This window comes from Patagioenas fasciata, chromosome 1, assembly GCF_037038585.1.
Source record: "Patagioenas fasciata isolate bPatFas1 chromosome 1, bPatFas1.hap1, whole genome shotgun sequence".
NCBI lineage: Eukaryota > Metazoa > Chordata > Aves > Columbiformes > Columbidae > Patagioenas > Patagioenas fasciata.
Genome location: NC_092520.1, coordinates 108,520,984 through 108,542,834, shown reverse-complemented (window position 1 = coordinate 108,542,834; position 21,851 = coordinate 108,520,984). Strand labels below are relative to the sequence as shown.

Here is a 21,851-nt window from a genome sequence, read left to right as displayed (position 1 = left end):
TCCAAGTTTTCACATACAAGAAAGCTGTTTTCAAGCTTCCCCAGCACCTGCCTCTGAAATCCTATTTCTGCGATCCCTGAGTGCAGTGGAAAATGCAAGGAAGGTACTCACAGGTTTGTTTTATGGTACACTGATATTTTCAGTATCCCATCCTTCTCTACTTATTTGAGTCCCTCGTGTGCTTATTTTTCCAACAATTGCTGCCATTGCAACCACTTGTTTGCAGCAGTAATTGGGGAAGATGAGACACTCACCTGAGTGTCCCTGTGCTTAAGCTGTGCTTTAAGCTGTGCTTAAATGGTGGGAACTTGGAGCAATTGCCTGGTCTGACCATGCCCTAGCACAGCCTGTCTGCACACCATAAAGGCAACCAGGTACAAACCATCTCAGATAATCCAACTAAATTCTAGAGGCTGCTTTCTGAAGTGGTATTTTATTGACATGATTGAAGTTTCAGTAAACTTCCCGATTTTTTTTCCCCTCATGAAATAATGCCTTTTCTCTCTCTACCAGGCTATTTTTACTGTGTGCAGGAAAGCAACCTACATTTCTAGTGTCAGTATTTCACTTGATATACAGCATCTGGTACAAAAGAGGGCTTTTTTTGGTCTGAAATTCCCTGCTTTGTTTCTGATGTCATTTTACTTTTTAAGAGATTATGTTTAGTAATTTCCTGTCCCCCTGCATACTAGATAACTTTAAATCACATGTATTTTTTACTTTCTTCAAGCCACCAAGCTACAGAAGTCTTGATATGAATACATTCAGTCCTGGATACTTGCTACTCTTTAATTCACCAGTACTCTCCAGGTGCCACTATAACCTTTGGAGGGCTACAATCGATTTCGCTCCCATGACCACTAGATACTTGACACAATAAAGACATGAAGTAACTTAGGGAGTCATTAATTAACTTAGGAAATTAGTGAAAATTAAATAGCTCCTATTAGTCCAATGCCAAATCTCCCTGAATGTACAAAAGGACTTAAGATACTATGAATCCTGTTCTCAGAGCCAAGCCACAGAGATTGGATGGAAAAAGAAACTGGTCTCATCCTGCAGTAACTGGGAAAGAGGCACAAAAGTTGGCAATCAGACAGAATCAGGCAAATTAACCCCGTTCGGCTCAGTTTGACCACACCAGCTAACAGAGCCACCCAGGCTGGCAGAGAGAGGACAATGAGGCCTCAGTGTGCACAACATTGCAACCTCTACCACGCCACGAACTCCCCAAAAAGAAGAGATTGGCTGAAGACTGCGGTCATCTTAGTGATGGGATGTTCAACTGATACCAAAAAAAAAACATGGAGCAAAGCTATAAAACATTGCGGGCAAATGGCTTTGCGCCTCCATTGAAAGAAATGTCTTCTTTCCTCACCTGAATTTTGTCCTCATTAAATACTCCGTCAATTAGGAAGTATGTCCAGAATACTGGCCACTCACATTCAATATTTTCAAAAAGCTTGAGCTCAGCAGGATCATAGTGCAGCCTGCTTGGATCCTGGAAATTCAATCATACTCGTTCAGTCACAGTGCTCAATTAATCATTCATATTCCAGTCATAATGGTAGCCTATTTTATACAACCAAGAAACAAATAAAAACACCATAAATAGTTTCCACACAGTCTCTTGACTTCTTTTTCCACTCAGTCTCAAACTCATCTAATCATTCCCTAGACAAATTGACCCTTCCCTGTCACAGAATCTAGGTGTCACCCAAACAATCTTGGCTCTGCCTCAGTTCAGAGATATTTTGGGAAGCGTCAGAGACAATGGTTCCACTTAGGCACCATAAGCATATCTTAAGGGCTCATTTCTGACAGAATTGTGAAGTAAGTTCTGTCCTTAAAAACTGGTTTTCAAACTCTTAGCCTCCTGCAGATATATGTCGTTTCCAGGGTGGATACGTAGACTACCTCGAAATCCACTAAGATGTTTTAACAGCAATACAGAACTTCACCCCTTCATGTAAATGTGACAAAACATGTCTATAAACAAGAGATAAAATTCTTTCTAATGCCTACTGAAAATATACATCAGAAGTACCTCTCTGGGTGTCTTGTAACCATCTCGGAGAAAGCGACAACAGCCATAGCGGCCCTGTAAAAACAGACATAATTACAGAAAACTTCGCATACTGTTTTTCCTCGCAGACTAACATCAGCATAAAAGTATGTGCTGAGTTTTAAGTGCCACTTAGGGACTTTCCTCCCTCTCTTCCACAACAGATGAACCTAGTCTGGCAACCCATCTTTAATTAAAATTTTTTGTTCAGAAAGAGGGGTTCTGCTTCTCTTTCCTTCCAGAAAATAAAAATAAAAGAAATCCTTACCTGCAATTTGGATATGATTTCACTCTTGGTTATGTTAACAAGGTTTAGATCCTCCACTGCAAAAGCCGGGTAAGAAATAATAGAGAGAAGGCCAGCATCTATCTCCTTTGAGGTGGATGCCCTTGGCAACATGGAGTACAGAATAGACTGAGCAAAACAGGAACAGAAGAGAGGGATGTAGAACAATTTACCTGCTTCAGAAGATTACGTCAAGTGCAAAATGAATAGACTGTTATTTGCAAACTGACAGAGAACTCAATGCGTAATTATTTTTAACTGAGTTAGAATGAGCATGCTTCACATCACTCACTTTCACATGATCTACTAGAAACAGGGTGAACAGCATAGTATGAAGCCATCCTATTACATTAAGTTCTTAGTTCAGTTAATCAACATTTCATTTAAAAACAAAAGGGACAGGGTGTTGTTCCCCTAGCAAAGGAAACAGAAGACTCATTTTTACCTGACAATGTTCTACTTCATCCGGAAGAACATGAATCACTGATTTGTGTCCTCCATGAGCTCCAAAAAGATCTAGTTCATCAATTGCTTCCAAAGCAGCCTTCAAAAAACACCCAAACAACAATCCAAATCATTAAATACCTTTGAAGCCAAGTATAAACTCCAGCACCTGCACTTATCCTCTGAAGGAAATTACATAGCACAGAAGTTTGCTCCACATTTTTTCATCTTTAAAGCTTGGCAATATTTTAGAAAAAATAAATATTTCTGTCTTTCTGCTAGTAGAATACAGGACTGATGTGCTGATGATCCTTCTTGCAATTTAAAGGCAACGCAAAACAATGACGAGTTGGGCTTCTACCAAGACAATATCTAAATATGAAAGTATTTATTAACAAACACATCTTCCAAAACAACCCCTATTCAGTGGCTTTTCACTCCTCCTGCCTGAAGGGCTCTTCAAAGAAGGCTTGTTTCGGGCGTCCCAGAATTGGCAGAGGGTGGTGCCTCAAGAGCATCGCCATCTCTCTAACGCTATCACTTCCCAAGGGAAAGAGAAACGAGACGTCTGCTCTTTGCACAGCCAACCCACGCACACCATGCTCATGTCAACAGATGAACCACCACATCCCACACCTCTTGGCCACAGCACATTTGCCTAGTGAAGGCAGAAGTGAAGCTGCTCTGGGGAGCAGCTCCGCGGAGAAGGATCTGGGGGTTCTGGTTGATGGCAAGTTGAACACAAGTCAACAGTGTGCCCTGGCAGCCAAGAGGGCCAACCGTGTCCTGGGTGCATCCAGCACAGCATTGCCAGCCGGGCAAGGGAGGTGATTGTCCCACTCTGCTCTGCACTGGTGCGGCCTCACCTGGAGCACTGTGTGCAGTTCTGGGCAACACAGGATAAAAAAAAAAAATATGAAGCTACTGGAGAGTATCCATAAGAGGGCTACTAAGTTGGTGAAGAGTTTGGAGGGGGAGCTGCATGAGGAGCAGCTAAGGTCACTGGGTTTGTTCAGCCTAGAGGAGACTGAGGGGAGACCTCATGGCGGCTACAGCTTCCTCACAGGGGAGGAGGAGGAGCAGGCACTGATCTCTTCTCTCTGGTGACCAGTGACAGAACCCGAGGGAATGGCAGGAAGATGTGCCAGGGGAGGTTTAGGTTGGACATGAGGAAAAGGTTCTTCCCCCAGAGGGTGGTGGAGCACTGGAACAGGCTCCCCAGGGAGGTGTCACGGCCCCAAACCTGACAGTGTTCAAGAGGAGACTGGACAATGCCCTCAGACACATGGTGTGAACTGTGGGGTTGTCATATGCAGGGACAGGAGTTGGACTCAATGATCCTTGTAGGTCCCTTCCAACTCAGGACATCCTATCATTCTAAGACATCAGCCACCTGCTTTGTACTCCTGCTTTCAGCTTGCAGGTTACAAAACCCAGCTTTGCAGAAGCAGGGTGTGCAGCGCCGCACAGGCAACGCAGCAGGGAAGAGAGCAAGGACTTGACAGTCAGAGCCAGCCCAGCAGAGCTTTCCTCTGAAATGCATATTCACAAGATGGTGGTAATACTCAATGTTGCTCCATTCCCATTTTCGTCCTGCAGGTTCACGGTAATGTCAATCTCTGACAAAGGAAGCAGCTTGCCTCATTCTCTCTGCAGAGAAACAAGGGTATTTTTCTTCTTCCAACACAAACACGGGCTTACTGCCTCTGTAGAGCCTCTCCCTAGCCCAGCACTAGCACAGCACATGTTCCTGGTGGCAGCAGAAAGCCTCACTGAGGAATTGATAGCCGGGACCATGGACAGTCTTAGTGGTGAACAAAAGGCACTGAGATCAACCCAGAGACATACGCTCCCTGCTGTACTGTTGCCTCAGGTGGCCGCACAAAGCAGATGGGGGGAGAGAAATGTTAAAAGGGAGAATTCCTGATGCAGGTTACAAAAAACCAGCATCTACTGTGCCCTCTGCAGCAGGGCCTCCAGCATGCCTCCTGGTCCCCGCCCTGAATAGCACTTTTATTGAACCCAGAGCCAACAGGATGTAAAGCTGTGCAGCACGTCCCACAGGTCATCCTGACATCAATGCACCCAGAAGTCATACAGAGACCACAGCAACCTGAGTCAGGCTGATCAGCAAAAATAAAGTCATGCTGGACAGCTAAGGAATAACCTCCCCCATGAACACTGCCCCATCACTATTCAACTGAACTGTGGCCAAGATCAGCAGCTTCTCCTTCTTGCAGCCACACAAGATCTTGGTAACTGATTCATTTAGTATCTCCGTGACCTTGTGCTATGGGGGAAGCAGAAAAAGCTTTCTTTTAGAATCATAGAATCATTTTAGTTCGAAGAGAACCTCAAGATCATCGAGTCCAACTGTTAACCTAACATTGGCACTAAACCATGCCCCCAAGAGCCTCATGTACCCATCTTTTAAACACCTCCAGGGATGGGGCCTCCACCGCTTCCCTGGGCAGCCTGTTCCAGTGCCTGACAACACCTTCTGTGAAGAAATTTTTCTTAATATCAAATCTAAACCTCCCCTGGTACAACTTGAGGCCATTTCCTCCTGTTCAATCACCTGTTACTTGGGAGAAGAGACCAAACCCCCCCATGCTACAACCCCCTGTCAGGTAGTTGTAGAGAGCGACACAAGTGCATCTTTACTCATTTTTCTATCTAAATTACTTGTGAATAATTTATTAGACTGATATTCTGTTGTTTTCCAGAATTTACATCTGACTTAATCTTACCATGAGAACATCACATATAATACTGAGGTTGGAGAATCAAGATAGAGGGACAGAAAACCGGAGGACACTTTATGAGACTGCACCTCAGTGAATCAGATTCATGCCTCAATGAATCTGGTACCTTTCTTGCAATTCCTGGAACAACTGTGCTGAGGTCTTTCAATGAAAGTCATTATTACAAGGATTTTACACTGAAAAATATTCACACTCAAACAAAAATTCTTATACAATCAGTTAATTATCGCAATGGTCAAGAAGACTATGCAAAGGAAGCCATCAGGTTTGTCAGAACCCTTCAGTGTGACAGAACAGCCATGAAAGAAGTGTTAAGAAGACATTCTCACTTTGGCCATCCCTACGGAGCTTGCGTTCAGTTCAGGGATGCCCTGGTTTGTCTTGTCACCACGTTCCCAAATTCCATAGTCCTGCAACAACATCATCAAGGAAAAGTCTGCATGATCATATACGAAAACAATGTCTTCCCCTTTTATCCCCCAACAAAACCAGAGCCCTACATGAAATTAGTTTACTTGCTTTAGGAAAAAAAAAAAAAAAAGAAAGAAAAGGCTCCAAGTCTCCAAAGAGTCCTCCTCATGTTCAAAGGGCAGCACATAAAAATATACCCCAACAGGATCAGGTCTACACTCATGAATCACTGTCTTCAGAGAACACACCAAGTTCTTCATCCTTTCCTCTGTGTCACTTCAACTCATCACTTTCCAGAAAGTTTTTAAACAGTTTACTCTTTTTAGAAATGTCCGTAAGATTTTAATGAGATATTGGAAAATAATATTAATTATTAATAAACTATTATTACCATAGAACAAGTATACTTCACGCAGGTAGTCATAAATCCTCCACAGCCCTCAGGTTCTAATATATCCTTATGGAAGAAGAAGTCTGTATTTTCCTTCTCCATCAGTAAATAATTTTCCACCCACATCTGAGCAGTGTTCAGGTGTTTTACATATAAATAACTACTTACAGCAACTTTGTAGGCAGCTTCTATGTAAAAAACAAGATTCTGAATAAAGGTAACTTCATCGAGAGTAAAGATAATACGTAACCCTGATTAAAAGAAGGGAAGAGAGTAATTATACTGTATCAGAATTAAAGTTTTTACTCCTCAGTGATCTTCATGATTTTGTTTATTTGCTACCAACTCCAGCCCACTGAAATCAATGGAAAAATGCTGATTTTGAAAGATCAGGCAGCAAGCCTCAATACTTACTGCTGATAAATACTTTGAATGCCACCAAGGCATCCTGCTTCAAAGACCAACCAAAAACCACTCCTGGGAGGGTGGCATTGAGAGATGGTGGGTACAGAGCAGATCAATCTGAGCCAGCTCTGGTTCCCAAGAGCAGTTCACCCCAGTTCCCGCAGTCTCACAGCCCCCCGCCCACTCAGTGCTTTATCAAGGGACCACCAGGACAACCAGGCACCCGTGCTGCAGGAGTAAGTTGTGAGGGGCTCTGAGGACAGGAAAATACATAAGGAAACAAACCCTTATCCTCACAGGAGGAGTACAGTTGAGAACAGCACAAAATAAAACACCGCCAGCTAGAAGAGGAACACAGATGGTGCTAGTGACACCTGTCTCGGTGTTGCCACTCCCTGAAGAAAACTGTCTGTCCATTAGGATGCCCTACAAAGTCTTCAAATGCTAAGCTTCTCTGACATAATTCTGAATATCTCGTGTATTTGTATGTCAACAAACATTAAGGGAACGAACACTGCCAGTTACTATAAACATGAAATCCTAACTAAGCCACATCTCTTTTTCCAGAGAAATATTACTTTATTCTGAGCAATAACTATGTGTAGGTCTTTGAAGCTAGTTACAACTTTTTTTTCCTTTTTCAATGAAAACTAGAAGAGAAGAAGACTGCAACAATAGTCAAGGTTAAAATATGTTCTGCTTACCTGATGCAGTCATCTGTGCCAAGAAGAGCAGGTAAAGGGAGGTTGCATCCACTTGTAGATGCCCCCATTGGTCGTCCCCAACCACCGTGGCACAAGTTGCAGAGTTATACTTGGCATGTAGGCAGTCTTTGGTACTTTGTGTGCGCTTGAATTTCTCTACCTTATCTACCTAAAAAACACCACAAATCCAAAATCTGAAGCATTTCAGAAGAAAATCCCCAAACTGTTTCAAAATTAACAACTTTTCTTAGGTGAGGAGCAACTTGAGGTCTTAATCTTTGTTACCTCACTTCAGTGTGTTTTGATTGGTCAGAGTGCTTAAACACAACTCTAACTTAAGGCTCCAGTTAAATCCACATCTCTTCAGGAAGGAGTAAGAAGAAATTACTTTGTTGAGTTGAGACCTTGGTTATATATAAACATCTTGGTAAAAATCAGTTTATAAAGACAAAACTGCAATTTGCTACAAATACAATCTCAAAAAGGTACAAGTAAGATCAGAGTTTTGCTGCAGTTAAAAATACTCCCCACACCACCATCTACACACATGCAGAAAACTCACGAGGAATATATGCTGGAGATGAAATGCTTTGTAAATGCAACACGTACTAGTTCAGTTCATACTTATGACATTACCTGTCGCATCATGCACTGTAAGAGTCCCCGCATCAGCTTCACAACGTTCTGCAGGAACAAAACAGACCAGTGACACCCTGACAGGGCCAGAGCCATCAGCTGTTACAAACAACATTCAAAAGTGACAAAGTTCACATCCCCTACTAATATCCTGCCATAGGTAAAAAAATGCGTACTTGTCTGAAATGCTTTACCTGCCTTTTTAAAAATATACTGATTGATCTTTATTCCCACATCCTTATGTAGGAGAACAAATCTTTTCCCAACAGTCCTCTCTAAACAGTGGAGCAAATCCGTGTGATCCTTTTATCCAGTTAAGGAAGTAAGCAGAATGTTATGTCTTGTAAAAATAATAATAATGATGATGACGATGATTTTTAGAGTGACAGATCCAGGGAACACTGGTAGATGACTGCAAGACATTGACATGATTGGAAAACCCGTGGAGCTTCTTTTCCTCTTTATACAGCATAACAGAAAGCAGATGATTAATGTAAAGAAAGGGTCTTTAATGTGTACAAAGAGTACAAGATTTTGTCTTAAATGAAGAAATCAACCCCACCTTTTTATCCACATATTACTATAGCCTCAAAACATGATCATGCAAACTAAGCCAAGGTTATTTAGTCACCACAGACCTCTCTGGTTTCAGCAGTACATGTCAGCATAAAATTTACCCAGTGCCTACAAAAACAACATCAGGACACTGACACCAATGCTCCCTCACTTCCCCTGTAACTCATCTCTACACTCTCACTTCTAATACCCACTTTTCCAGCTGCAGATTATAATTAACTGTGTCAGTTACTTCCCCTTCTAATTCTCCAGCACACAACTCGTAACAGTTTGGAGACTGTTGCTTTGTCTGGTTTGATCAAACATGTCTATACACCACATACAACTTCCATGAGATGACAAGTGCCCATGTCAAAGATTGCTACTTTAAATGGCACGCTTCTCCTTACAGGGAAGAGTGGCCTAGCAAATAAATTGCCACCCTAGGATCCAAGTGACCTTGGCTTGATCTTTTGTTCTGTAATGTACCTCAGGAGGGATGTCAAGGTGTAATTAGAGTCTTGTAAATCTGGGCATAAAATCTCTCAGAAGCCTAACTTTCAACAGTCAGCCAAATGGTGGAAGTCTGATTCCTATAGGTATTTGTTTTGTTTATATTTTAATTCAGATGTAAACCTCTCTGCCACAGTTCTCCAAATCTTGCCTGCTGGAAGGTTGCCAGGAACACCATACACCATGTACCGCACAGATACTGACGTGATAGGAACATGACATGTACTCCAAGCTGGGAAAACCCTGCCAGATCCTAGATAGAGCGGCAATGCAAACACACTGTTCAAAACCACTACGATACGAAAAAAAATCAAACAGTGAGTGGTTTATACTAAATTTTGACATACCTGCTCGAGCTCGTAGGCTTTGGCCTTATCCTCATCCCGGTCCGCATTCTTCCGATAAGCCATCCCCAGCCCCCACACAGCCAGGATGCTGTAGATGTTGTCCCGTACCCAGGCATCCTTATGGTCCGCACCGGCCGAGAGCAGCCCCGTAACTGGATTCTAATCACAGAAGAAGGAATAAAGAACAAACATTACTAGCTGAAATCCCATCTTTCCATATCAAAGGGTTACAAAACAAGAGAGAGAGACAAAGATGATTGCACACTGCAGCTGCCCACAACTTTGCAACAGAAGTGAGGTCCCACCTTTCTTTCCCCAACTCACATCAGTGAAATGCAAAATTTCTTTGAATGCTTCAGGATATAAAGCCTATGGTGTCCAGCTGGGCATCCTCATCCCCATAGGATTATTAGCTAAGTCACTAAGTGAAACTTGAAATATATTGAGGAAATAGGAATTTAAATGTTATATATTTGTAAGGAAAAGAGGGTACTGAGATAACATTAGCAAATGAGTATGGAATCTATTCTTCTCTATGCAACTAGTCTGTGGCATAACCCTCAGGAAGTAAAAAAAAACCCACTACTTCCATTTTAGGAAATTAAAAAAGAATTTCTATTCATTTATAATACCTGCTTGGTTTATGACAGCCAAAACATGAATACATGCAAGGCCTTTTTATATCCTCCTCTGAAAAATGTACAGAAAGATAAATTCTGGTGGTGTTGAAAAGCAGGAGTGTCTGAAAAGCAGCACACTGAGTAGTCTCCTGCATCCCAAATACTCCATTACATTTTTCATTGCATCATTAATTCCCATCACTTCATTATCATTAATTTTTAAGACCATCTTTCTCAGTTGTATGTTCTTCACTACCAAAAAAAGGAGGTAGAGAGGTAAAAGGTCAACAGAGCTTTCAATCAACTCAAGCCTTTATAGAAAATTTAACTGACCAAAGCCCAGTTGCCAGGGCTGGAGTGACAAAGGGGAAAGATTACAATAATAAAGGTAAGTAAAATTTTTAAAAATACACACATCAATTGCTCATTTCGGGCACACATGGGTCCACTCAACTCCTTCTGTTGTTATATTTAAGAAAGAAGTTCTGGGGGGGAGGAGCTTCAATTACAATTTCCTGGGCTTTGCATGCGGCAACTGAACAAGAGGCGGGTGACAGCATGACACACAAGACCAGTCACAGTTCATACTATTGTCAGGGTTTATACAGAGAAATGTCTTGAGAGTACAAACGTGTATTTCTGCTGAAACAGTCCCTTAGCACGGTCTGCACAAACAACATAACAACAGCAGGACACCCACTCGGCTGTTTGCTGGGGAAAATATGATCCCAAAGAGCTTTAAAAAGCCCTCTTTCTGAACTTCAAAAGTCAAACCAAGGAGTAAGAGAAGAACAAGTGAGAGAGCAAAGAAGCGAGAACCCTCTTCCATTTCAGCACTGTACCTGTGAGGCAAAACCAGGGTCTCCAAAGGCAGATTGCATGTTCCCAGATTTTTTAGAGAGAACTTGGTTTCCCTTCTCTCATGCAGCACAACAAATTTCTATATGCCCACAGCCCTGGCTTGACAGAGATTACCCTGCTGCCTGAGAAATGGTGATTTTGGTTTGTTTTTCCCCACCCTTCGTGCGAGGCTGGCTGCCAGCTGCAAATTAAAAACCCTCCAGGTACCAAGATGGAAATCCTTTAAAAATGGCCCATGCGAGACTTTAAATAAACCATTCAGTCCCTAGGAAGGGATGTGCCTGCCTGCAAGAGGCCACATTAAACACATCCAACAGCAGCTATCACCATTTCAGTGCCTTTGGTTCCTCTACAAGACAGTCTCAGCTCCTGGGGAACACTGAGGCTGGCTCTCATTGACTGACAACATGTTAATGTCTTTCCTCATGCACATTCATAATTTTAGCAGAACAACACAATATTTTTTTAATAAAAAGCTTATTCTTAAAAACTACAGTTATTTTCTTCTGTTACCTCTGACACCAGATGGAAAGTACAATGCTTACAAGGCACTAAAGAACCTGAAGAAACACCATGTGTTTAACTCCAAAGGTGTCAAAGGAATTTTAGCTCAGCAAATGCTTCAAAGCATCACATGTATGCAGTGATGTCTAACTGGACTAGCAGGTCTCATCCTGCAAATCACACTGCGCATACAGATGCATGGAGCAAAGAATTTCACCAGCATCTATGGGCTCTGTGCGCTGAGAGCACCGGAACAGAAAGCTGATTGCTGGACTAAGACATTAAACAGTTGTATCATGCCCATTCTATTTGTAAGTCTATCTGTTAGTCTGGAAACTAAAAACCCCAAAACACAACACCAGTTCCTACAGAGAACCAGATATTAATATGAACTTCAGTAATACAGGCACAAAAATAGCGAGGTTCTAACCAGAATAGCAACACAAGTAAGCCCACTTTTAGCATCTTGTTGAAAATCTATTTAATTTGTTTCATTGATCTGGCAGATGAAAACCAATGTAAGCTCTAGCAAAGTTTGCAGATAGATTATTTGTGTGAAATCAGACATAACACAATTCGTGTTACCCAAAAATGTACGCCAAATGTGCTTTCCTTATCAGCTCCATATGCTTTTCTCTTATAGTACCCTAGTAACACTTAACGTGTGTAGACGTTACGTTTTGCTATTTTATGTACATATCTTAAGATTCACATTTTTTTCTTAACTCACTCAAATTAACAAGTGTACTAAGCAGCTGCGCACGGCCTGCTGGTGATGCTCTTCAGTGTCTGCTCAGCTACAGTATGGAAGCATCCCTCTGGCCCCTGTCCCAACAGACACGTGCAATAGCTGGCAGACCCCACAACACAGCAGGCCAGTATAGCCAACACAAGGGCATGATACAGGAGCCAGCAGTTTGGTCTCAGCCTACATGTACAACCTTTAACATGATCGTGTTATCACCGTGCATGCTGCAGAGGCTGATCAATGTTTGCAATGCTTGCAAAACAATAAAAAGTTGGCTTCAGATCCAGTACTGCAAGGCGCTGCATAAGGAAAACTGTCTGCCCTGGTGAAGGGTCTGGACTTGCAATGTGAATGCACGTCTGCCTAGTAGCATCCACATTAAAACTTACCTCTAAAATTACACTGATTTTGAGTGACTGGAATGAATGCAAGATCAATTGCTACTACTGAGAAACGTGACCCCTGATGTACTAAATGCCTTCTTATCAAAACAAAATGTTCCTGAGCACGCTAAGAGTTCTCATTGCTGCATCCATACAAGAGCAAGCTCGTCACTGGCCGCCATCAGAGCACACCAGCTGCCATGCCAAGTCTGCACAGCTGGCACGTCTGTGGATGTGAGGTACAAGGTCACAGCCACAAGTCACCCCTGCGCTGAGCAGCAGCACCTCAGAGGCATTTCAAACGCCTCCTGGCTCTTCTGTCAGGCTGCTCCTAGGAAAAACGACGGCTTAAATTCTCGTCCCTGGCTCCAGCCTGAAAGGCCCCAGCAGTAGTGAAGCAGCTCAGCTCAGCTCGCCACAGGCTATTCTGTTCTCAAGCAAGACAGGGCTGCATCTGGCCCAAGGACAACCGTTGCCTAAGCAAGCACTGCATCTCTTCACTCAGCTGACTGGGACATTTACATTTCGTGCAGTGGAAAACCGTAAAGAGTAAAGATAAAAAAAACAAATCTAGAAACCCGCCTTGCAGCATCTCTCTGGGCCCTCTTCTGATATTGCTGTCCGTCTGCATTGCTGCTACCCTGTGACTTGCTTTTCACACACAGAAGAAAACTTATCTCCTCCCCTGATCACTGAACTCTCCACAGCATTGAGCACCTAGTGGAAAAGGCAGCACTGCGTCATGAACACATATCCAAGCACTGTAGATAGCAACTATAAAATTCAGGGACGCTGGTATAATCTCCCATATTTCCTTTAAGTTACCCTTTTTATTATTGTTAACCATTAATATCATTAAGGCATGGCTTTCACAGGGCATTTTTGATCTCTGGATCCCAGAGGCTCCATCACTCCTCTAATGGAGGCTGTTATTGGCATCCCCATCCTATAAACATGGAACTCAAGCAGACACTGAAAGCCAAAGTGACATGTCCAAGGTCATCCCACAGACAAAAGGCCAAGACAGGAGCACAACTCAGCATCTTCCGCACCCCAGCACAGTGAGGGAGCAAAATTATCTTCTCACACCACCTATTCTTTGCATTTTTTTTCTAATGAGTTCACAATCATTCATACACAAACATTAATTATGGGTGTCTGGACCCTGTGCCCACAACAGTCAGTGACAAAAACCTTATCGACCTAAGAGGATTTCAGTCCTCACCTCTTCTTTCACTGCTTTCCAGTTTCTTGTAACTCTCAGCAATATTTGGAAACCAATTAGTGAAAAAACTCGTGTTGCTCTCATCTTTATGTAGTGGACTGTTTTAACTGAAGCATGACACTACAGAGCACACTGTGAGTGCTCATCCTCAGAGCCTGCCTGGGTGAAGCGAGCACGTGAAGCAGAGAGCCCTATGCTATACACTTAAGCAGATGTGCTGGCCGAAAACCACAGAGTGGATAAGTTTTTCCCCACCAGCCTTGACATCTTCATTCTTTTACAGCTCACACACGCAGGTGGCATCACACAACAAGCCGGTGTAACCGCGGTACAAGTCGCACCACTAAACCCATGGCTGCAGAAGCTGCCCAGCAGCAGCTCAGGGCCAGGAATCTCTGGGATGTGCCCCACTGCACACACGTACCGCACACAGCACAGCGGCCCATGAGAGCCCTGTCCTGGATTCACATCGAGCTGATGCTGACAGACGTATTTCCCTGCTAGGGACCTCTGCCTTACTGGGACTTCATAGCGCTACGGGCATGTGTATATATATATATACATATATATACACATACAGCCTTACAGCAGATAGCTTTGTATCATATGACCACGAACACGTTCTATACATAGTATCATTGTTTGCAAGCACAGGCTTGTGGTACTTCGCACGTATCTTCCAACGCGCACTTACAGAAGCGGCCGGACAGTACCCCCGAGGCTCTGCACCGCCTCGGCTTCCCCGCGCTGCTCCTCAGGCGGGGGCAGGCGGAGATTCGGAGAGGAGGCCATGCGCCGGGGAGATAAGGTATTTTCTTCCCCCCGGCCCCGTCGCGCCCCTTGTGCAAGCAAGATGCGGTCAGCGGCCCCGGCCGCTCCAGTCGGCGGCCCCCGCCGCGGCCCTCCGCGCCCTGGCCAACCCCATCGATCCGAGCGCCCCCAGCCCCGGCCAGGCGTCCCGCGGCGGCTGCCCTCACCTGATGGCAAAGGATGGTACGCTGGACCAGGCGGGCGTAGCCATCCAGGCGTACCCCTGAGTTGCTACGGCTCCTCATTGCCCCACAGCCAGCCCGCTCGCCGCCTCCGAGCCTCCCGCCTCAGCCGGGGCGGCTGCCGGGCCCGCCCCTTCTCCCCCGGTAGCGATCGGCGCGGCGGCTGCCGGAGATGGCGGCGGCCTCCTCCCTCCCTGCCGGCCTGGGCAACGGGCGGAGCGCCAGCCTGCCCTCCCGCCGGCGGGGCGGGGAGAACCGGCCTCCTCCCTCCGGGCAAGCAGGCGGGCGGCAGATCACCGGGGGGGTGGGAGTGGGCGAAGGCGAGGGTGGGCTGGCTCGGGGGCGACGTGAGCGGGAGCCTGCAGACCCCCGGAGGGAAGGGGAGCGTCCGTGAAGGTGGGATGCTTGAAATTCCAAATTCAGTTTTTCTGAAGAACCAGCAGGCCTTTTCCCTGCGGTGTTTGCGGCTACTTTCCCAAGCCTCACCACCTGGGAAGCGCCAGGAGAAAGAGCGAGTGTGAAGGACTGGAGGTACCGCAGCCCGCAGGGATACCGGGGCGGGGAGGGGGTTGTCGATGCCCAAGGGACTAGCTTGGACAAAGGCAAGGGCGGGCAGTGTGAGCCGTCAGGCTAAATTGCCAAGAATCAAGGTGATTTTATGCATCCACAAAATGCAAAATGTCAAAACATTTATTGGAAGCGTGTCTTTTTTTTTTTTTCTTCCCCAGCCTTAAAAAATACCGGTTTGAGATCTAACAGAATGAAAGAAAAAAGAAAATGCAAGACTTTATTAGGTGACTTCACACCCCAGCCTTGGCTTTCCAGCTTAATAAAGAAACAAGATTTATGATGGAAATGAACCTGCTATTCCCACAGGCACTCACTAGGAGCATCATAGGATAGGACAGGAGCAAGCGGAAAGAAGGCAAGCCGGGAAAAGAGTGCCAAGACTTGGGTACTTGACAAAGACTTATCAGAAAAAAAAAAAAAAGAAAGACGGGTGTTACAGTTGCAAAATCTTCAGCGGGTTCCCCCTGTGGTCCTCGCACATACTCCAGCTCACGTAATCTGAAGAATTGTAACACAGCCCAGTATAATGGCACATTTATCTAAAATACAAAGTTTATATATTTTACATGTTGTACTTCCTGTAAATTTATTGCTTTTTTTTACAGTTGAAAATATAAATACAAGAACATTAAATAAATTTACAAGAAACAGTGCAAAGGCAATTAGCCAAATAGTTAAAGCATTCACAGAAATGCATTCCAGCTACTAGCATTCCAGTACTGTCTTTTATTAACATGCAGTTAAAACCTTGTGGATAAAGACAAGAAATACTTCAAATTCTCACTTTAAAAGCATATTCAGAGTAGTCTTGGACACAGGTGACCAGAAGAGCCCATGCATTGCACATAAAACCACAAGAGGGTTTGAGTACTGAACAGATTCAATTGCTGAACTACAGCAGAGCCCCAGACAGGAGGCATTTTTCTGATGCCGTTTGCTGAGAAGAGCGTTTCCAGAGCTCCCTACTGAGTCCCTCTGGGAAAGCAAAGCTCTTGGTCCCCTCCTGCGTGCATCTGCCTGAAAAAATCTCCTTTACAGGGCCTGGCACTCCACAGTTCGGTGCCAGTTTGTTCCAGCTCTTGCTCCAGGAGCATCCAACCTTTGGCCAAGAGCACACGGAAAAAAAGTAATGGCCACAGCTGCATGCCTGCATGAGGAAGAGGAAGCACAACCTAATTTCTGTTCAGGAAGAATCTTCACAATGTCATATGGGCTTTCAGCTGCTGTGCATGAAGGGCCAAAACTCAGCTTTTTCAGACAACTGTCTTAAAGGGAATGAAATTTTGCTTCAGGAATTACTGAGCTAGGGCCTCAGGATTTGGCTTCCAACCAAGGGCCAAAGTACAAGCAGAAATACTCATCAGAATAGCTCAAGAGCTGCCCCTTAAACAGCCACACGATAGAACAAACAATTTCTCAGCTACTAAATATAGCAGCTAGCGGTTATTCTCTGTATTTTTTCTTCAAAAAATAACACTTCTCTACTTTTATTTATCATTGCAAATGAGAAACGGCAGTGTGCTTAATCTCTGCAACCACCATGCAAGATAAAATATTGACCGTGCTGAAGTCAATGGCAAAAGCACACATTGACTTACTCAAGCCACTAACAAAACTTAGTTGTATTTTATAATCTGCTGACTACTTTATCAGTCCTTTGTTCATGGCACTCTATTTTGATGATACCCCGTTTTATCCCTCTAAGGCATACTAAGAGGTCACTAAAGGTTCGAGACCGATAGCATTTGTACTTACAGTTCTGTGTCTAGTGAATATATTTAAACGACTGTAAGTGATTTCACTTACTGAACAAACAAACTTCTGTATCATTCTGTATTAAAGTTAATTATCTCAATTAAAGAAAACTGCAAACTTATAATAAAAGTTAAAAGAAAATACCAATTATTTTTCTATACATAGGAATATTAAAATTTATATTACAAGAAATAAATATAAAAAGTACCACTAAGATGCTTAAAGGTTGATATTTTTATGCTTATGTACATCACTATAGTTTGCTACTACAACATACAAAAAGTTAAAGACAGCGTAGCTAACATTTTTAAAGATAACATCATTTGTATGCACAAGTTGTAACTTCCTGCATCTATACAATACTACTATGCATTATATCCAGATAAACTTAGTTATAATGAAAAATTTCTTAACAAAACTTTCCTTTAAATGTAAATAAAAAAACCCTCAAAAAATCCTCTAATGAAGAACCAAAATAGAAATGTGCCAGCTGTAATTTGACATCCAATATACCTTGTCAAATTAGTAGCTTCCTTTTTTTTTTTTGATAGTTGTCCTTGTCAATCCATTGCATGGCTGCCTTGAAGATCCAGTACCATGTATTAAATAAAATCAGTTCTTGGTCTGCTCACATTATGTAAAACTGTTAAAGTAAATCCCTACTTCACACTGTAAAAAAATGTGCTGTTTAAAAGGAAATCACATTTTCTCAATAAAACTTAAGCCTCCCCTCTTTGAAGTCCTTTTGAGCAAGATATGGCCTTTCTGGCTGCCTGTATCATCCTTTTCTTGACAGACAAGTTGTTTGCCTGAAAATTCACGGAGACACACATCATCATTCTTTACACTGAAAGAAACACCATTCTTCTCACTGGGAATATGGCCTGTTGAAACAAAAAAGTGCATCTGCTGTCAAAAAGGTTCAGAATCAAGTCTCCCATCCTTTTTCAGTCACTGTAGGGAGTCCACATACTCTAGTTTTATCCCTCTGACAACTTCAAAATGTGGATTTTTCTGTACATATTCTGTATATATTTATTTTTCCGTGTGAAATCAGTAAGAAATTTCAGAGATGTTAATCTATTTACGCACAATAGGATTCAGTATTTTCAGCAGCGAAAGTCACAATTCTCGGAATATAGACTTTGACTCAAAATAAATATCTCTAGGTAAGATGCAAAATACATTTCATTCTAGTTTTGTTTCAACAAGTTAAATTTAAAGATTTCGTGGGTTTGCCATGCATCTGAAACGAAGTATTTGAGAAAACAAGGATATTTTTTTCCTTTCAAAGGCACTCAACTTGCAGCATTTATTTCTGGAGGACAATTAGAATATGTCCTATGTCCAATCATGGATCTAAACCATATTTTGATGAGAATCTTGAGCATTTAGGTGAATCTACAATGAACATGTGTAATACCACTGCTGATTGCAACCTACTAATGAAATCCTCCACAAATGCTCCATTCACTAGATAGAATCTCCTACCTCTATGCATCAGATCCTAGATGCAGAGCTGTCATTTATCGTTTATACCAGAAACAAAATAAAAATAATTAAACATCCCAGTTTGCTATTTATGTTAATGCTCAGAACATGTCATATACAAACACCATCGTGATTCAGTAGATTTCAGTAAATGTACTGAAAAGACACAACAGTTTTACAGCCTCTATTCTCTCTTACTCGCATAAGCAGCTTCTATGTGAGTGTTCTATTAATGTTCTTCCTAGTATTACTTCTTACATTATTTCTTTCATACTTTCAAGCTACATTATCCTGTATTTTTTTCCTCTTCAGGCAATGTTTGCTTTAATGAGGTTTACAAGATGAACTGTTTTCACAGTATCACAGTATGCTTGGAGTTTATTGTTATATATTCAGGTGACAAGAGCAGTGTTAGCAGCTTATGCTAAGTAACTGCTCTAATAATGAATATTACCTACTATTTGATATATAAACAATTAGTTCCCTCCAAGCAGGAGAAATGGATATTTTAAAACTTTGCTATAGTCCCCTAAAACTGACGTGTGGACATCCTGAAATAGACTTACATATATACCCTAGACTTAAGAATAATATTTTGTCAGCACTTCACTTTATATTAGCATGAAAGAGCACAGCACTTCTGTTTTAAGACGAAAAAAATAGCTTCAGAAATACTATGTTGAATTACACATACCATTTCCATTTGTGTGCACTGAATAATCACTATTCATTAGCAGTATTGTAGAGTTAGTGGAGTTACTGTTTGATTGTAAGGAATTGGAAGAACTGGATACTCCTTGATTCGTAGTCTGCTTCTTTAAACCGTTAGTAGCAGTTCTACTCCAGTCTACAGTAGATACATGTGACAGAAAACAGCACAGCTCATATAAGCAAAATATACAGTTAAGAATGTAACTGAATTAAAATGAAAACAAGGCTTTACCTACTCTCCTCACAGTGTTCCAGACACAATGACATTATCCTAGGAATTTAAAGATTCTTGATGTTTAAAATTATTTAAATCTACTTCCTTTTTCTCTTGGCCCTTTTTTTAATACAAGCAGCCAACTGTCATAGTTTCACAAATGCAGAACAGATCAGAGAAACAACTGAAGTACAGTTGATGCTCTCAGTTAAAGTGTCTAAAAAGTATACAGCTTCATGAGAAGTAAACTACGGAATAACTAAATAACCTAAACTCATTTACAGTTTTTTTGGTTTAAACTATGCTTCACCTTGTTTTTGTGGAAGTCACTAGTAAAACTATAGCTGACTCAGAAGCCAGAACCCATCTTACAGTTTTTCACTATGATCAAAAGTCTTATGCAAAGACATGCCTTTATACTTCAATGGAAGAGATGAACTGGAGTTGCAGCTTAATGTAATAGCATGTAACCATGTAAGAACTGCATCAATGAGCCCCTTAAAGAGTATAATTTTATAGATTTATTACACCATGGATAATAAATTAGACCTGCAACTACAGCGACTATTTTTTTAAGTATTGCAAAGTACTATGAACTCAACACTAAGTATTCAGAAGTAAAAAAAAAAAAAAAAAAAAAAAAAATTTACCAGAGTTTTCAGCCAGCCTGAATTTCCCACAACAGAGATATCTTCTCCACTGTTTACGGACATTGTCCTTTGTTACACAATAGAAGATAAAAATGAAGAACCCTGCAAAGCAATAATATTAGAATTCATTGCAAAATTGACTTCCGCTGCTTCTTAATGAACAACGTTTTGGTTTTCTTTCATTTCTTTTAAATTTCTAAACAAAAGTTATGGTGAAAAAGTTTACATCTCTGAACACTGAGGAGTACTTTTCCCTTACATAGATGAGAAGAATCATACACAAAAATGTAACAACAACAAATATAACCAAATTCACAAAGTGCATAAAGTTTCCCTCTATCAAATAAGAGAAAAAAAATCTCTGGATCCTGAAATTTACTTAACACTTCTGGAAAAGAATTCAAAGCGATGCCAAACAGAGGGTATGATATGACACTGTCAGGCTATGCAGATGTTAGCACATGGTGTGACACTGTCCCATCTTTTATTTGAAGCTAATCTGCTACCACCAACTGCAATAGAACCAGTAACACCATAAAATTCTGAGCATTCATATAAAGAAAATAACTCTCATCTAAAATAATAATGAATGTTCCCCTCGTTACAACAAACTCAAGACAAATATTTTCTAGAAGGGATGGGGCTCATCCCTGCCTCTTGTGAGTGCCACACTACAGACAGATTGCTGGCTTCTCATTCAATTCTAACTGACATAAGGTGGGACCTAACTTTCCCTGCTTAAAAGTCCATCGTTATCATCCCCCTTGCAATGTTTCCTTGAGAGCAGATATTAGGTTTTCAATGAATAGAAAATAACGAAGGAAAACTAAATGATCAGACTGGTGCAGACACACATGCATATTATGTTTACACTGCTTTTGAGGCCAGTTAAATGTAAAATCACACTAGAAAAGATTACTCACATCTTTCTTTGCTTAACTTTGGCTTTTAGGGTGAATTTTTGAATGTAACTAAGTGTTGCTATACACAGATGATCCTATATGTTTTTCAAATACAGTGTTGAAACACTAGCATAAGCTTAATTAAATACAATTTATGCACCTTTATTACTATAATATCAAAATTTACCCAGAACCTAACTAAAAACTGGGAAAAGAGGTACTTATTTTCACATAACAGATTACTCTGACTACACAGAATCTAGTCTTGTGGTAGTTCAACACAATCCCATGCAAGATCTGGAAAGATGTGGGTTTAACCCTTCAAGTTACCAAGGAGTAATGTACTCTAAAATCAACATAACAAATAGAGGGGGGGTGTATACACTGAACTGCAATTTTCATAGTTTAAGTCTGTCTGGGAAATCATCCAGAACCAACTGCAAACCCTCTCATGTGCCATTTAAGCAGAAGTTTGGATCCAAACTTGAGTAGGGCAATTCAGGTATACTTAGATAACCGTAGGCACCAATGGTACCTCACATTAATATGGAAGTTTTTGCAGCCTCTGAAGCTCTGCTTTTGGATATGTCCAGTAGCATCCTGGCCTTTGCAAAGCTGCATGCCTTCATATCTCTTTCCTGTATGTTCTTAAGTACTAAAGGTCACGGTTGAGAATTAGACCACTAACTAGATGTTGCAGCCC

General features: G+C 41.9%; 2 protein-coding genes and 1 long non-coding RNA gene across 13 annotated transcripts in view; 1 reads left to right on the top strand and 2 right to left on the bottom strand.

The window, feature by feature from the left end:
• Positions 1 to 15,080, bottom strand: part of PHKA2 (phosphorylase kinase regulatory subunit alpha 2) — a 50,149-nt gene extending 35,069 nt beyond the window's left edge. For 3 of the 5 annotated variants that reach the window (XM_065857979.2, XM_065857983.2, XM_071812564.1), the window contains exons 1-10: positions 14,841 to 15,079; positions 9,523 to 9,681; positions 8,108 to 8,155; positions 7,472 to 7,640; positions 6,531 to 6,613; positions 5,890 to 5,970; positions 2,797 to 2,895; positions 2,334 to 2,480; positions 2,048 to 2,101; positions 1,379 to 1,501 (exon numbers count right to left, since the gene is read on the bottom strand). In XM_065857979.2, coding sequence (XP_065714051.1) covers positions 1,379 to 1,501; positions 2,048 to 2,101; positions 2,334 to 2,480; positions 2,797 to 2,895; positions 5,890 to 5,970; positions 6,531 to 6,613; positions 7,472 to 7,640; positions 8,108 to 8,155; positions 9,523 to 9,681; positions 14,841 to 14,918 — 1,041 coding nt within the window. In that variant the 5' untranslated portion in view covers positions 14,919 to 15,079. Of the gene's footprint in view, positions 1 to 1,378; positions 1,502 to 2,047; positions 2,102 to 2,333; positions 2,481 to 2,796; positions 2,896 to 5,889; positions 5,971 to 6,530; positions 6,614 to 7,471; positions 7,641 to 8,107; positions 8,156 to 9,522; positions 9,682 to 14,840 lie in introns of all 5 variants that reach the window. The other 2 variants (XM_071812560.1, XM_071812562.1) reach the window with 1 other exon arrangement.
• Positions 14,493 to 15,990, top strand: LOC136113076 (uncharacterized). The gene is made up of 2 exons (XR_010652967.2): positions 14,493 to 14,671; positions 15,584 to 15,990. It is a non-coding gene; the product is annotated as an uncharacterized lncRNA (long non-coding RNA).
• Positions 15,991 to 17,193: 1,203 nt separating this feature from the next.
• Positions 17,194 to 21,851, bottom strand: part of ADGRG2 (adhesion G protein-coupled receptor G2) — a 54,413-nt gene continuing 49,755 nt past the window's right edge. For all 7 annotated transcript variants that reach the window (XM_071812530.1, XM_071812528.1, XM_071812551.1 and 4 more), the window contains 3 exons: positions 20,247 to 20,348; positions 19,366 to 19,518; positions 17,194 to 18,064 (listed from right to left, as the gene is read on the bottom strand). In XM_071812530.1, coding sequence (XP_071668631.1) covers positions 17,880 to 18,064; positions 19,366 to 19,518; positions 20,247 to 20,348 — 440 coding nt within the window. In that variant the 3' untranslated portion in view covers positions 17,194 to 17,879. The remainder of the gene's footprint in view (positions 18,065 to 19,365; positions 19,519 to 20,246; positions 20,349 to 21,851) is intronic.